Source organism: Macrobrachium rosenbergii, chromosome 48 (genome assembly GCF_040412425.1).
Source record: "Macrobrachium rosenbergii isolate ZJJX-2024 chromosome 48, ASM4041242v1, whole genome shotgun sequence".
NCBI lineage: Eukaryota > Metazoa > Arthropoda > Malacostraca > Decapoda > Palaemonidae > Macrobrachium > Macrobrachium rosenbergii.
Window position 1 is genome coordinate 69,707,898 of NC_089788.1, and position 13,495 is coordinate 69,721,392.

Sequence of the window (13,495 nt, forward strand, 5' to 3'; positions counted from 1 at the left end):
GGAGAGACAATCCTATGGGAAGACGATGGGCGAGGGGACGCTTCTTCTTCCTCACAGGAGCAAGAAAAGTTCTCTCCATAGAGCGGCTGGGCGCCCAAACATCCTCATCAGACGAAATCCTAGACTTCTTCTGCGGTGGAAAGGCATCAAAATAACTAGCCGACGAAGAAGACTGACGAGCAGCGTCCTCTTGAACACAACTCCTCTTGAGAGGACGAGAGTCCTTACGAGAATTCCACCCCTTGCGCGGGGAGGACGCCTCGGAGGACGAAAAGCAGTCCTTGAGAATGCGCGCCGAAGCACGATCTCTGGCAGCCTGGGAAGCGACAACAGGAACTGCCGAAGGGACGTCAGATCGGTGGGAAGCCCCCGTAACCTTCTTGCGGCTTTCGACATGCCTTCTCCCTGAGTCCTGGGAGTCTGACAGCGGTCCAGGCCTAGAAGCATTATGGGGCCGATCTGACGCCCCCTCCACAACACTGGGGAGCACTACACTTCACAGCACTTTGGAGAGATGTCACTTTGTTCTCGAGCGCACGGATAGAACTCATGATCTGCGCCAGGGCCGAACCCTCCACAGACACAATATCAGGGCCCGAAGGCAAAACCACAGGGACAGGTGCAACATCAACTACGTTGGGATTATCAGGAGAGGAAATAACCTGACTCTTGCACACACTCCTGCAGGAAGACCTCCTAACCCTGTCACGCTCCAACTTGCGAACATACGAATCATAAGACTTCCAGCTCGCATCCGATAAAGGTTCACACTTACATCGATCATCTATAAGACAAACATGCCCCTACACCTCAAACAAACAGAGTGAGGGTCTACCTAAGCTTTTGGTAGCCTCACCTTACAATCACTCATACAACATACACGGAAACTAGCAGAACTAGAACCAGACATAGTTAAAGAGAGGTCATAAGCAAAATCCACAACAATCCAGAAAAAGCGTGTGCCAATCCACAGTCCAAGAATCAAAACCAAAAGTCAAGAGAATACTTAAGTGGGAATAAGCAAGTTAACGAAATCCAGAGGCGGAGGTACTGTAACAGATGTTAACAGTACCGTGACAGAGAAAATCTGAATAGAAAATGGGAATGGTTCCGATTCCAGCCTCCCAATGCGGGAATGAGTACTAACCACCTGGCCACACTGCGTGTGCCGCGAGTTTTGAAATTCTGTCGGATTTCGGAGAAATACAGCTATATATATATCTGGCAGGTAAGTGTCATGAACAAAATTTGCTTGTTAACGCAACCTTTCCACAATAGTTTTGGAGATTTAACTTCCACTGTTAATTCCTCTATACAGTACTGTAGAGTAACACTTTATTCCACAATAGACTCTTTTGTTTGATGTGCCTAACAAACAAAATGGCATTTCTAGGCTTTATTAATTTCTATTGTTTATCAGCTTTCCTGTATTCTTCTCCTTAGCTGAATCCCCTACATTCACAGCTAATGCTGGCTTGCCACTTCACAGACATTACTTCTCATCTTGATACTTCCCTTTGTATTTCTCTACCTTTATACTCAAATTATACAATGTTTATTACTGTATAATATCTATACTTCTCTTTTGGTGCTTTGTCTTTCACTGATAATTCCTCTTAAATACTTTCGTTCACTATCAAGAGACCCAGTTTATTCTCAATAACTACATACCCTATGACACCAATGAACAGATAAAATGTCATAAATGGTTCAGGTGAGGCACCAAAGTTACCTCCTCCAAATAGCAGCACTCATGAATAGGCTCAATGACCTCACAAAAGTGTCACTGCAACTTGGCCAGCTTGGGTTCTAACAGCATAAGACTCCAGCCCCATCATATCCCTAGAAGGAGCCCCTCCCTCCCAAGAGAGAACAACAAACCAGCCTTCCCCAGTTATTCCTACAGTAAATGGGAATGTGGTGCACGGTCAGTTCCATCATTACCAATTGAACAGTCGTGAACCAAATATGACTTGCGAACAGAAACAAAATTCCAAACTGTTGCCACCTGTACCAAAGGACTCACTATGATCAAAAACAGCAAAACTAGTAGAACCTACAGGAGAACGAGCACGAACGCAATCTTGCAAGAGCATATCTGAGGCTCTGGGCAAACCTCTTTCCACCGCGATGGGGATAAGCCCAAACACCCTTTGAAGGGAAGGTAAGAACTGCAGATCCTAGCCATATAATACAGGAAGAACAAAACTGGTGGGGATCCAAAATCAAAGAGGACATAAAGTGACCATACATTCACCCTTGGCTTTCACACCTTCTTTGCTAACTTTTCTTAGATGCTTCCATTTTGAGAGAGCATATACAATGACATATATACAAATAACAGAAAGAAGATCCAAAAGGAAGTCAAGCAGAATGTAGCTAGTCATCTGTAAATGAAGGCAGCCAAAGAAAAAATACTTGTGATGACAATTGAGTGTGGGTTTAACACAACTCACCCACTGCTGCCAATCAATTACCTTGTTACCAAGTTTCAACAACCAATTTCAGCTCTTCACTAAAGAATACTCCTATATGCAGTAAAGATATGGCTGTGCTAACTGATCATTATGAGAGAGAGAGAGAGAGAGAGAGAGAGAGAGACTGATTCTGATAACAGGTTCTAAGCCAGCAGGGTGAGGATTAGCTAACTGGGACCCTCCTGTTTTTAGTAATATAATTACTTTGTACAGTTTAGAGTAAGAGGACTGACTGCTCACATCTGGTGTTTTTCTCTCACTCGTTTTGTCTCTCTTTCTCTGAGGCTAGCTGCAAACCACTAGTTCACTGACTACCAGGTCTAGCACTGTAAACACTGTGAATGTAGTGAATGCAAACACTAAATCACACAAGCAGGCTAAAAATAACTGAGCCTAAGGGTGAATCAGTATATCAAACCCTCACTCCACCATTTACGAAATCTTTCAGCCAACCAGCAAGTACTTTTAACTTCATCATATAATCAGTTCACTATGTAACCATACATTTGTTATCAGTAATGCCCAACCTAAAGTCTTTACTCAATCTTGACTGAATACAAAGTGTCTGAGCTGATCACACAACATCACAGATGATGCATGTTCAGACAGTAGAGAGGTCGTGGTGTAAATTGGACAATGACTTCACAAAAGTAAGTCAATTATAAAAAACAAAATGACAGCTGTATCACAACTAAAAATTAAAACCAAAAGCCTCAGATCTCAACTAAAAGCTGCTTTTCTATCAGATCTATATAAAAGCTATTATAAAACCATAAGTCAGATGACATTTTGAATTTTTATATCATCACAATGCATTGCACTTTAGCACTGCTGAACTTTTAATGAGATATATGAAAAAAACCTTAAAACTTCAAACACCATGAGTATTTTCATATTTGTTTGCATAACAATTTGTAAAAGCACTGTATATTGAAAAGCATAAAAATTAATGTACAGTACAAGCGCATACTGTTTCCATTCAAATTTTTCACAACAAAACATTTTCAGATGCTTCATAAGAAATACTGTAAACCATAATCAAGCCGGTAGCAAAATAAAACATTCCTACATACCTCAGCACGATGTTCCTCAGGTAAGATTCTGCCCCTGGTGATGCCAATAAGTTCTTGATCATCCACACCCTCATGCAAGGCAGATTCTAAGGCCAAAAGCCTACAATGAAAAAAATTATCATCTGTAACATATGCTACAGTTTACTATAAAACTATGTCTAAAATAACCTTCCTTTACAATTCTGGGCAAGAACAATCATTGTACATATCACTGCATAAACATGCAATTCCACACCTATATAAGACAAATTTTGAAGCTGATAAGATAACAGTTAAGCCATTAAAACTTAATAACATATGGTACAGTCCCAGCACGTTTTCATAGCTCTCCCACTTTTAACCAACCAATATTCTGTTTTACTGAGATTTCTTTATGCAACGATTGTTTAGAGAGCGAGTGCAATATAATCCCCAATATGCCAAAAGCCATGTGGTAGACGCCAAATGAGCCGGAGGGGTTGCATTCATTAGGCGAAGAATCCTGGGAAGGTGAGACATTGTGAATGTTGTTTTTCCATGACTGCGTTTAAAGGAGCTTTTTTGTTAAAGAGGGAGGAATAGCTACGTTACTTTCTCATGGAAGGCATCAAACTATACCCACACCTAATTAGTTTTTATAAAGGAGGGGTAGTAGACCATCTTTCAACTGATGAACCACAACTTCAACCTACCATACTTAAGTCATTCAAAGTTAGGATTTATTATGGAAAGTTACGATAGGATGAAACCATGTGGGCTTATTACCACTGCCACATTTTTTGGCTAGGTTTAAGAAGGGTCTAGAACCTGGTATCGTAGATTAGGATAAGTTGGTAAATAAATGTTAGGCAGGGTGTAATCTTGAAAACACAGGTGTTAGACATTTTGGTAAAGGTTAAAAGGGGGTCAAGAGGGTCCAAACTAGCTCCCATTCCCTTCCAGGTATGACTCACTATTCTCGACTGGGTCAGGTATCTTGTTGGGCATAGTTCCAAGCTTTCTTTTTTGTGATTCCTACTGGTTACACATAAGAACCACTACTTCTACTACATCTCTGACAATTCTTGTATATATGAGTTTATGTACATGCCTGCTGATATAATTCACTTGTTTTTGGTTTCCCCAACCCCTAAAGATATTGACACATTGTTAAATCATTTTTTTGGGCAATGAAACAATGAAATGTATTTTCACCCATGAATAAGACAATTGTTTTTATACAAGATGTGGGTTAGTTTCTATTTCAAAATACACTTGCTTTGTTTACACTGCAACCCCAGATTTGATTAATGCTCTCTTCACGTCCGTACCGACAGGCCTTCTCATCCATACCGACTGATGTAACATATGACAACACTCAATATTTGCACATGTTCATATTAAATATGCAATGCGGCATCATGATACTTCTACAGGTTTCTTTCCCACTTTCCTTATAAGTCATTCTTTCACAATGAATTTTATATGTTATGCATGTATCTTCATAACAACCCTACAAAATAATGTCACCTATTCAGTGTGTTCCAATGAGTTACTTTGTAGATTTTAACAATAATTTTAAATGCTAAACTGGTGAAATATGTTTTCCTAATAGTTGAGAATGTGAGTTAAGAATCAAGTGTTTATTTCTGCCTTAACCCCTTACATACATAGGGAGACCCAGTGAGAAACCATACCTTGAAAGTCAGGTTAGGTGCGTGATCCAGGGGAACAAAGTCCCCAGTCTGGTAGGGCCAGGTGGCATGAGTTAGGTAACATCAGGAATGTTCAGTTATGTAGACTTGCTTTTCATTCATTTTATCTTTCCCATCACACTAGAACCTTTGTATCCCACTTTGGCCCTATAGGACCCATTATCATTAGGTATGGGAGTTGTAAAGGTTAAGCAAGCATATCCAACGGACATTAAATATATTTAGAATTACATTAAAACTATCAGAAAAGCCATATCTCACCTGTTTTCAAACAAACAATATTATTAATATTGTCCACATGAACACCAGTTTTCCACTGTGGTCCCCCAATATGATTACCAGTGGGGAAAAATTAACGGCAAATGTGTTTTACAAGAAAGCTATAGAACCAAGTTTTCCCTATTTTTCATAATCTTATGAACACTCTGAACTCTTACACTCTGAAATTAACAGTTTACCCTACAAAAATATTCCTTTATTTATTGAGTGAACTACCATCTGTTATCAGTAATGCCATCTGTCTCCCATTTGACATTGACAAATTTGCCAAATTGTGGACAAATTACAAATTACTCATCCTATAAGTACAGAGATGTAACGTCACTATAAACTACATGACCTTTTTGGATCAATTTTGGAGCGACATTCTGATCACCTGCCCTGCCATATCCATATGGATTTAGTTCAATGTTTGGTGATTAAACTGGAATAATTGACTTATTGTGATTTTTCTCAATTTTATGCTTTTCACTCTTTTCACTAGAACAGTAAAACCTCCTCCATGTTTTTAAACAGACATTTACTGCTGTCAAGTTTAGTGAAGTTTGATAATTATTTAAGTTTATGTATGATAAGCAAAAAAAAAAAAAAAAGCATATTTCGCATTGCCATAATGACTTCCACACCCCTAACATAGAGAAGAAGTATTGCATAAATTACAGCACAGTGGGTGAAGTTAAGTTTGGGGGTCTCAAAGGGGCAAAGGCCTCTACTGGACAGGTTAGGTCAGGCACCCTCAATTAGCTAGGTGAAGGTGGATTTCAGATGTAGCCCAGCTGAAATATGATTTTCATGGCTTGATTTCATGTGTTTTCAACTAGGGGCAATTCTAGAACGACAGGAACACGTGCCGCATTAGTAAACAAACCTAACCTTTCCTAGAATGCCAGGTCCTGACCTAACCAGACGTTACTTTCCTAACCTCACTTAGGGCACCCTACCCTAACCTAGCAGGGGGAGCTTTGCCTCCCTGGACCCCACTAAAGTAACACTAAACATTAGAAACAATGGACTTAGCTTCCACTCAGAGGTAGCCCCATCATTCTGCAAACTATTGCTGATCTATTTCTATAATGACTTTTTTTTTTCTTTTCAGGAAATCCATGGTTTCTGGAGTTAAGGGTGGCTTAAGAAAAAATTATGAATTTGAGAAAATCAATATAAATTCTGTATGAAACACATGAAAACACGTTATGGAAAAACCATATTTCAACCATTTTCTCGCTACCAGTGTAAATGTGTAGATTAGCCTATTTCCCAAAAATATTAAGTTCATCATTGGACAGGTCGGTACTGTTCTCAGCTAGCACTTTGCTGGCCCACGTTCGAATCTCCGACCAGCCAATGAAGAATTAGAGGAAATTATTTCTGGTGATAAAAATCCATTTCTCGTTGTAATGTGGTTCGGATTCCACAATAAGCTGTAGGTCCCGTTGCTAGGTAACCAATTGGTTCTTAGCCACGTAAAATAAAATCTAATCCTTCGGGCCAGCCCTAGGAGAGCTGTTAATCAGCTCAGTGGTCTGGTTAAACTAAGGTATACTTATTTTCCCAAAAACATTTCACCAAAGGCTACTGTGGTAGACTACCGACTACCGATGCCTGAGGGAAAATTTGTGCGTCACTCGGAAGGCACTACATAAGAAAGATATACAACTATATAACTTAGCCACAAATGGTAAACTTTATCTTTAAAATAAATCGTCTGTACCGTACTGTAATCGAGTTCACCCATACTAAAAACTGGTTACGCTGAAATTTACATCCGCTTGAATTCCTGGTGCTTGTTTTAAGGTAAATAGTAGTCTGCTTTGTCTAATTTCAGTATAAATTAAGGATTAAATATAAAACACATACATTTACCATGAACAAACACCCAGGCCTACAAACAAAAGAACATTCCTGCGCTTTCTCTGGCCCAATTGTTGTAAAAACTGCTTTCATCACAAACAGCTGATTTTGTTGACATGTCAAACGGCCAAGAACTGACAACGCATTTACTATTTCCATAGTATAATTCGCATTATTCCTAAAAATTTGCTTGCGACATAACTTCATCGTTCATTTAGTTCAGGTGACACAAAATTAAAATATTAACAGACAGCTTATAGCTAAGTAAAATGGCTCATTACTCACCAAGTACCATCTTCGTCGTCGAGCGACATGGCTTTGACTGCAGTATTGCCACATCCTGGAGAAATCTTCACGATGTTTGTTCCTTGGGACCGTCTACTTATACAGCTACGCTTACCCTAAATACATTTATTAAATGTAACTGTTCGGGAATAAACTCCCGATGTGTTCATACATGATCGCATCACCCACAGAATAAATAAAATAGACTTACGGTAACGTGGGAATCCTACGTAGTGCTAAATGCGTCATAAAGATGCAAAACGTTTACCGAAACGTTTAGTTGGAAAAGAAAAATGTATCACTTTTGAGGTATAAACTATCCAATGATGTTTAGCAGTCATGGCACAGTGCATATCATTCCACAAATTCTTACTTTATAGACTAAACTGCACTGATACATTTAGATGTCATTCCTTTTTTATATTTTCTTACATTAAAGGTGAGATGGTTTTACTGTAAAGTTATAATATTATAAGCACTGATGGATACATTATTTAAGGAAATGTGTTAGCCTGATGAAGAAACTAGAATGAAGCATTTGGGCAGAAAATAATTATACTTTCCATTGTTATGGGAGAAATTTTTAATTCTTCTTCAAACTCTGCATAGTTTACATTATATTAAAAAATAATGTCCATTTAAAACCAATTAGGACACATTAAGTAAAATTTTAAAAATTGGAAAAATCAATCAATATTGCATAAATACCAAAGCCATTGTGTTTCCAATTTCTAAACGCAGAGGTACTAGGATGTGGTAACAATGTCGTTCTTTCCCTTGTTTATATAAAGATGGCAGCACTTTATTATTACTCTGGCAAACGTGTTCGTTATCTATGACTGTGACTTCGACTGAAAATTGCTGTTAAAAATTTCTATTACCCTCTATATTGGATTCAGTATCCTATCAAACATTCGCTTTTAAGACCTTCGGTCTCCAATAGACGGTTAGGGTTTACATAATCCGGTCTGGAGATAAAACACAACATGGACCTGATAAGGAATTAAAACGGCATATCTGATTTAATATCTTCCCCGTGTTTGAAACCACTGACGGGTCAAACATCATGTGATTAATTCTCCACAGCAAGGCATCAGAGATATTCTTTAATGCGTCGTTAATTCAAGCCAGAGACTCCTTTATCCGCTACAGATTTGACGTGGCACATCTCATCCCGGTTCATATGTGATGTGAGGCACACGCAGTTGTTCTTGCTTCCATTATTCATAGCTCTATGGCAGTGGCACCAACACAACGCGAGTATGATGTGCCGTGCATAATACAACTGTATGATGTCACCTTATCTTACCTTCAAAAAGTCCCATTAAAAATTTATTCACACGTTTGGTTTATTTCCTGTTTATATGCAATATCAAGTAAACAATATTCATATGACATCAGCTGACTTATAACTCATGTTGCTGAGTTACAACATTCCTAAAATTCTGAACACAACTTATCAGCAGATTGTTGACTAAAATCCCCTGTCTGCCTTTGATTGATCACAAGCCTTTCCTCTGTTTCAAAAGACGTTGAGGATAAATACCAAGGAACCTTACTTATTACGGAAATGAAATTCTAGAAGGCTCGTTATACGTGAAGTGTTTATGCAGTACACTATCGCCATCGTGATGACGCAGGTCCTGCTTATCAGTTAGCCTATCCTTCCTCTTTTGGGCTCACGAGATTTTCTCTAGCCGCCAAACAGGTCTAGAAATTATTCTTGACTGGGAAAGCGGGTACCAGGAATGTGAGAGCTTGATGAAACAGATGAATCAGCGTGAGGAAAGCTGCAGATAGTTGAATAAAGATAAATTAACAGGGTGGACGGTAGACTCACACTAGCAGGTTGCATATTTCGAAGGTGGACGTATGAATATGTAAGACAGACAGACATAAAGAAATAAGCCTTTCCTCGGCAGAAGAGCAGAACTCCCAGGAGAATTCCAAATCTCCATAGCGAATAGAAAACCTGATAAATAGAATTGGAGAACATAACTGCATACAGCTGTTGTTGACAAATTCACTGAAATCAAAGAACGCTGCATCGCGAAGTAAGAACCAACAAAACCAGCAAGAGGTCCAGATGATTAAATCATGGCACGCAGCCGTGATAACATATACATTAAAAAACGTACTTCAGACGCAAGAAGAGTCAAGTCTTGCAGCACAATGTTGACCAGGATACACCAACTTGTAAGCAAAACTGAATCGTGACATCATCGTACTAAAGCCAACAAGTTTCAATAATCAAGGCATCACATTATTTACATACAATGAGTACACAAAGAATGTACTGAATAATAAAAGTGTATGAGTGACAATAACCATAAAATATGTAAACAAGGGGCTACTCACCTCATACCTTACTCCTACATTCAGAACACAAATGACAGGGTGAATACTAATAACATGTCAGACTAGATATTGCATTAGGCCGTCAAAAAGCACACTTCAGTTATGCATACTGTCAGACTCAGTTACCACCTGAGACCGCAAGCCCTTCATTGTTAAGATCTCCACAAATATCAGAGAATGTGCAGTCAAACAATACCGGAATTAAATATAGATAAACTTAACCACCCAGTACTGAAGCTAGGAATAGCTCTAGCGACAAAAGGCTATCGTGAGGCCAAATATTAAACTTTGTAAGGAGAAAGTGCAACTAGTCTTTCTACATCATTTCCATAACACTTTTTACCTTTCTTCTTCACCTACCTCCTATCCTATCCCAGGCAAACTTGATGGTCTCTTAACCAGTTTCGTCCTTTTTCAAGTACTTTTTTCAAATGATAGTTTCCTCTCTCTTCTATCTTTCCGTTACAAAGTGGCATTCTGTTCTGTGTAAGATTGCGTTGCAAGTTAATGACCTTTTCTCAAAAGTTGTTTTCTCGTTTCGGACAATAATAACAATAACACAAATGTCAAAGAAAATCTGGGCATCGTTATCACGTTTTCCAATATGCAGTATCATAATAGAGGGAATTGTGGGTGTTTTTCCTGACCCGATATCTGTTCATTGAGATAAGGATCTGCAACTCTTCCGTTATTTGGGTAAATGTGCCCATGACAATCGTGAGGTCCTAGCGTCATATAAACTAAGTCAGAGAAGTTGTAAATTGCACTCTTAAACCCTTTGCGCCTCTGTTAACCTGAGCAGTGAATTGCATGCCTGATGACCCGTAAACTGTAGGGAGATGCAGCCGGAATGAAGAGAGAGAGAGAGAAAAAAAAACCTGCTTTAAATGTATACTAGAATTAAGATGTCTTAAAAGAAAATGAAATATCCAGAAATATGCTGTTGGGCTGTGGTAACCCTCCACGAGAGGGAACAGCTACATCGACGGTACACGGGAAGAAAAGATTATGGAAAGAAATAGTGTTAGTAACTAAAGTTAAGTCGTGGAAGAGATTTGGGAGTATATAACTTTTAAAATAATAAGAGTATTAACTAGATATGCAGACTGGGACACGTTAACAGTGACGACACTAAGAACTATGATATAGGCCTATTGCTAATGATTAGGATTTTTCTCCTGTAAAAAATAACGAGTGATAACTCGTTGCAATTGAATTTTGTGCGGGTACCCTACTCCTAGGTTCAAAGACTATGCCTTATTATGCTATACAGACCTTAGCCTTCACGAATTTATACAGATATTTATTTAGCTGAATGGAGCCTGGCCGAAAAAGTACCCGTGGTAATGATATGGAGGATAACTCAAACGAAGACGAATGAAATTATTATAAACCTTTCTTACTCGGACAGGCTTGTTGTGTCGGGGTTCCTTAAAATAAAGCATTTTATGGCTTGATAGTGAAGAGCTGAATCAAAATCGCCTGCAGAAGCAAGCACAGAAGAAGACATAGACTCATGCTAATCAGTTGCAAGTTACTGCTAAAAAATTTTCTGCACAGTGGCCCCATATAGAGAAAATTTCCTTTACTATTGTTATTGATCAGACAAATTTCTTTAAAGATTTGAACTGCTGACTAGCGGGATATCAGGACAACATTATATTCAAGGGGTTCAACTGCGGACTGTGGTGGCCAGTGAGACTTCAGGCAAACATTATATCTCGTCCACACAGGAAATAAAAGGAGAGGGACCAGATATGCTACTGCAGATGTCTAATGTCACAGTGAGCCTACTGCACTCATAACAACGGTTATTATCATACTCTCACCCAGCCAGTAGTGCTACTGACTGGGTGAGACACCTTTAATCCCACCCCCGCCCCCACAACCAAAAAAAAAAAAAGTCTGCCATAATGTACACACTTCAATCAGGCTATTTCATTTGGAAATAAATGATAACACAAACAGGTTTTGAACTGGTATTATTATTACTATTCAGGAGATGAACCCTATTCATATGGAACAAACCCACAGGGGCCATTGACTTGAAGTTCAAGCTTCCAAAGAATATGTTGCTCATTAGGAAGTAAACGAAGGTAAAGGGAGATACAGAAAGAAGATATCTCACTTATTAAAAAGAAAAAAATAAATCCTCAGAGAAACTTTCCAATGGTGTGAGGAACTAAGTCACCAAGGAAATATGGTTTTAAAACCCCTCCCCCACCCCTACCCACCAGGATAGAGGAGACACATTTAATTCATCATCAAAAGGAGGGGTTAAGACTATATAGCTTTGCTTCCAATTATACAAAGTAGTATAACTAGCTATCCTCTCCTTTTGATGCCGTCTGTGAATGAGTGGCTATGGAGTCCGCCTGGTGTCTCATTGGTGAGCGGTTCAAATTCTGTAGGAGGAGGTTTATTCCATCTCCTGTCATCTGTTACTGTTGTTGTTATCGTAATCACATACTGTGCTATTTAAAGTTTATATCGATTAATAATTAGACATATTTGTTATTTCATGTGCAATAAAATATTTATTATTTTAACTTTACTCGTAAACTATACCACTTTCTTTATTTTTCTTTTCTATAGACGTTTCTTTGTAAATTCATGCCACGTCGGAAATTTAATGGCCGCATTTGATGAAGAAAATTAAATAAGAATGTCAGCCTGTGGTTATATTTTATACTTCACCCGTAATTACGCTTCTTACGCTAATGGGTCAATTACTTTTATTTTTCACCATACTCCTTTCCCCCTGTGAAGGATTGTTCCAGAAGGCGTTAAACTCCAGATTTTAAACGTTTTCTTGGGACTTGTTAGTAACCTCGCGCCCGTCTCTACCTGGGCTGTGAAACACAAAAGTCGAGTGACCACCACATATGCAGACTGACTTTCGAAACGTCTGGTTCAACTGCACTAAAGCAACGTAACGTTATGTTACGGTGTCACTCACAGCTAGTTCCGTGCGAGATGGTGTGGGTCGGGGGCGAGAGGCGGGCGGGTGGGGAGTGTTCGTTTCCTTGTACAGTATCTGTAGGTGGCCAACCGCTTTGCTAAAGCAAGTGATATTTGGGTAACTGAATGAACTAAATTCAAGGAGGTGAAGCTTCGATGACCACAGCTTTTTGCAACGACAAATTCCATAAATAAGTTACTCTATTAATTTTACTGATAAAATTATTGGACTTCACGACACTGATCTGACAGTGTTGGAACTGAGAAATGTATCGCAATCCACTTTTCGTCATTTACAGAATAACCAAACGAATTTTATGTAAATTTTCCATTATGTTTCTGTCTAATGGTACTCAAGCTACGGTGAAATAATATAGGTCTAATGTCATAACAACTCCATTTAGTCAATTTGCAGAAAGAATAAAACGGCTTTTCTTTACGATATCTCTGCAGGATATCGGTAAACTGCAGTAGTACCGGAAAGAGAGAGAGAGAGAGAGAGAGAGAGAGAGAGAGAGAGAGAGATTCCCGTAACCGT

The 13,495-nt window shown here is 38.9% G+C and overlaps 1 protein-coding gene across 3 annotated transcripts in view; it reads right to left on the bottom strand.

Annotated features, from left to right (window-relative positions):
* Positions 1-9,360, bottom strand: part of TBC1D23 (TBC1 domain family member 23) — a 37,116-nt gene extending 27,756 nt beyond the window's left edge. For 2 of the 3 annotated variants that reach the window (XM_067092023.1, XM_067092021.1), the window contains exons 1-2: positions 7,639-7,752; positions 3,551-3,650 (exon numbers count right to left, since the gene is read on the bottom strand). In XM_067092023.1, coding sequence (XP_066948124.1) covers positions 3,551-3,650; positions 7,639-7,667 — 129 coding nt within the window. In that variant the 5' untranslated portion in view covers positions 7,668-7,752. Of the gene's footprint in view, positions 1-3,550; positions 3,651-7,638; positions 7,753-9,197 lie in introns of those variants that run through there. The other variant, XM_067092022.1, reaches the window with a different exon arrangement.
* Between the last annotated feature and the right edge of the window lie 4,135 nt (positions 9,361-13,495).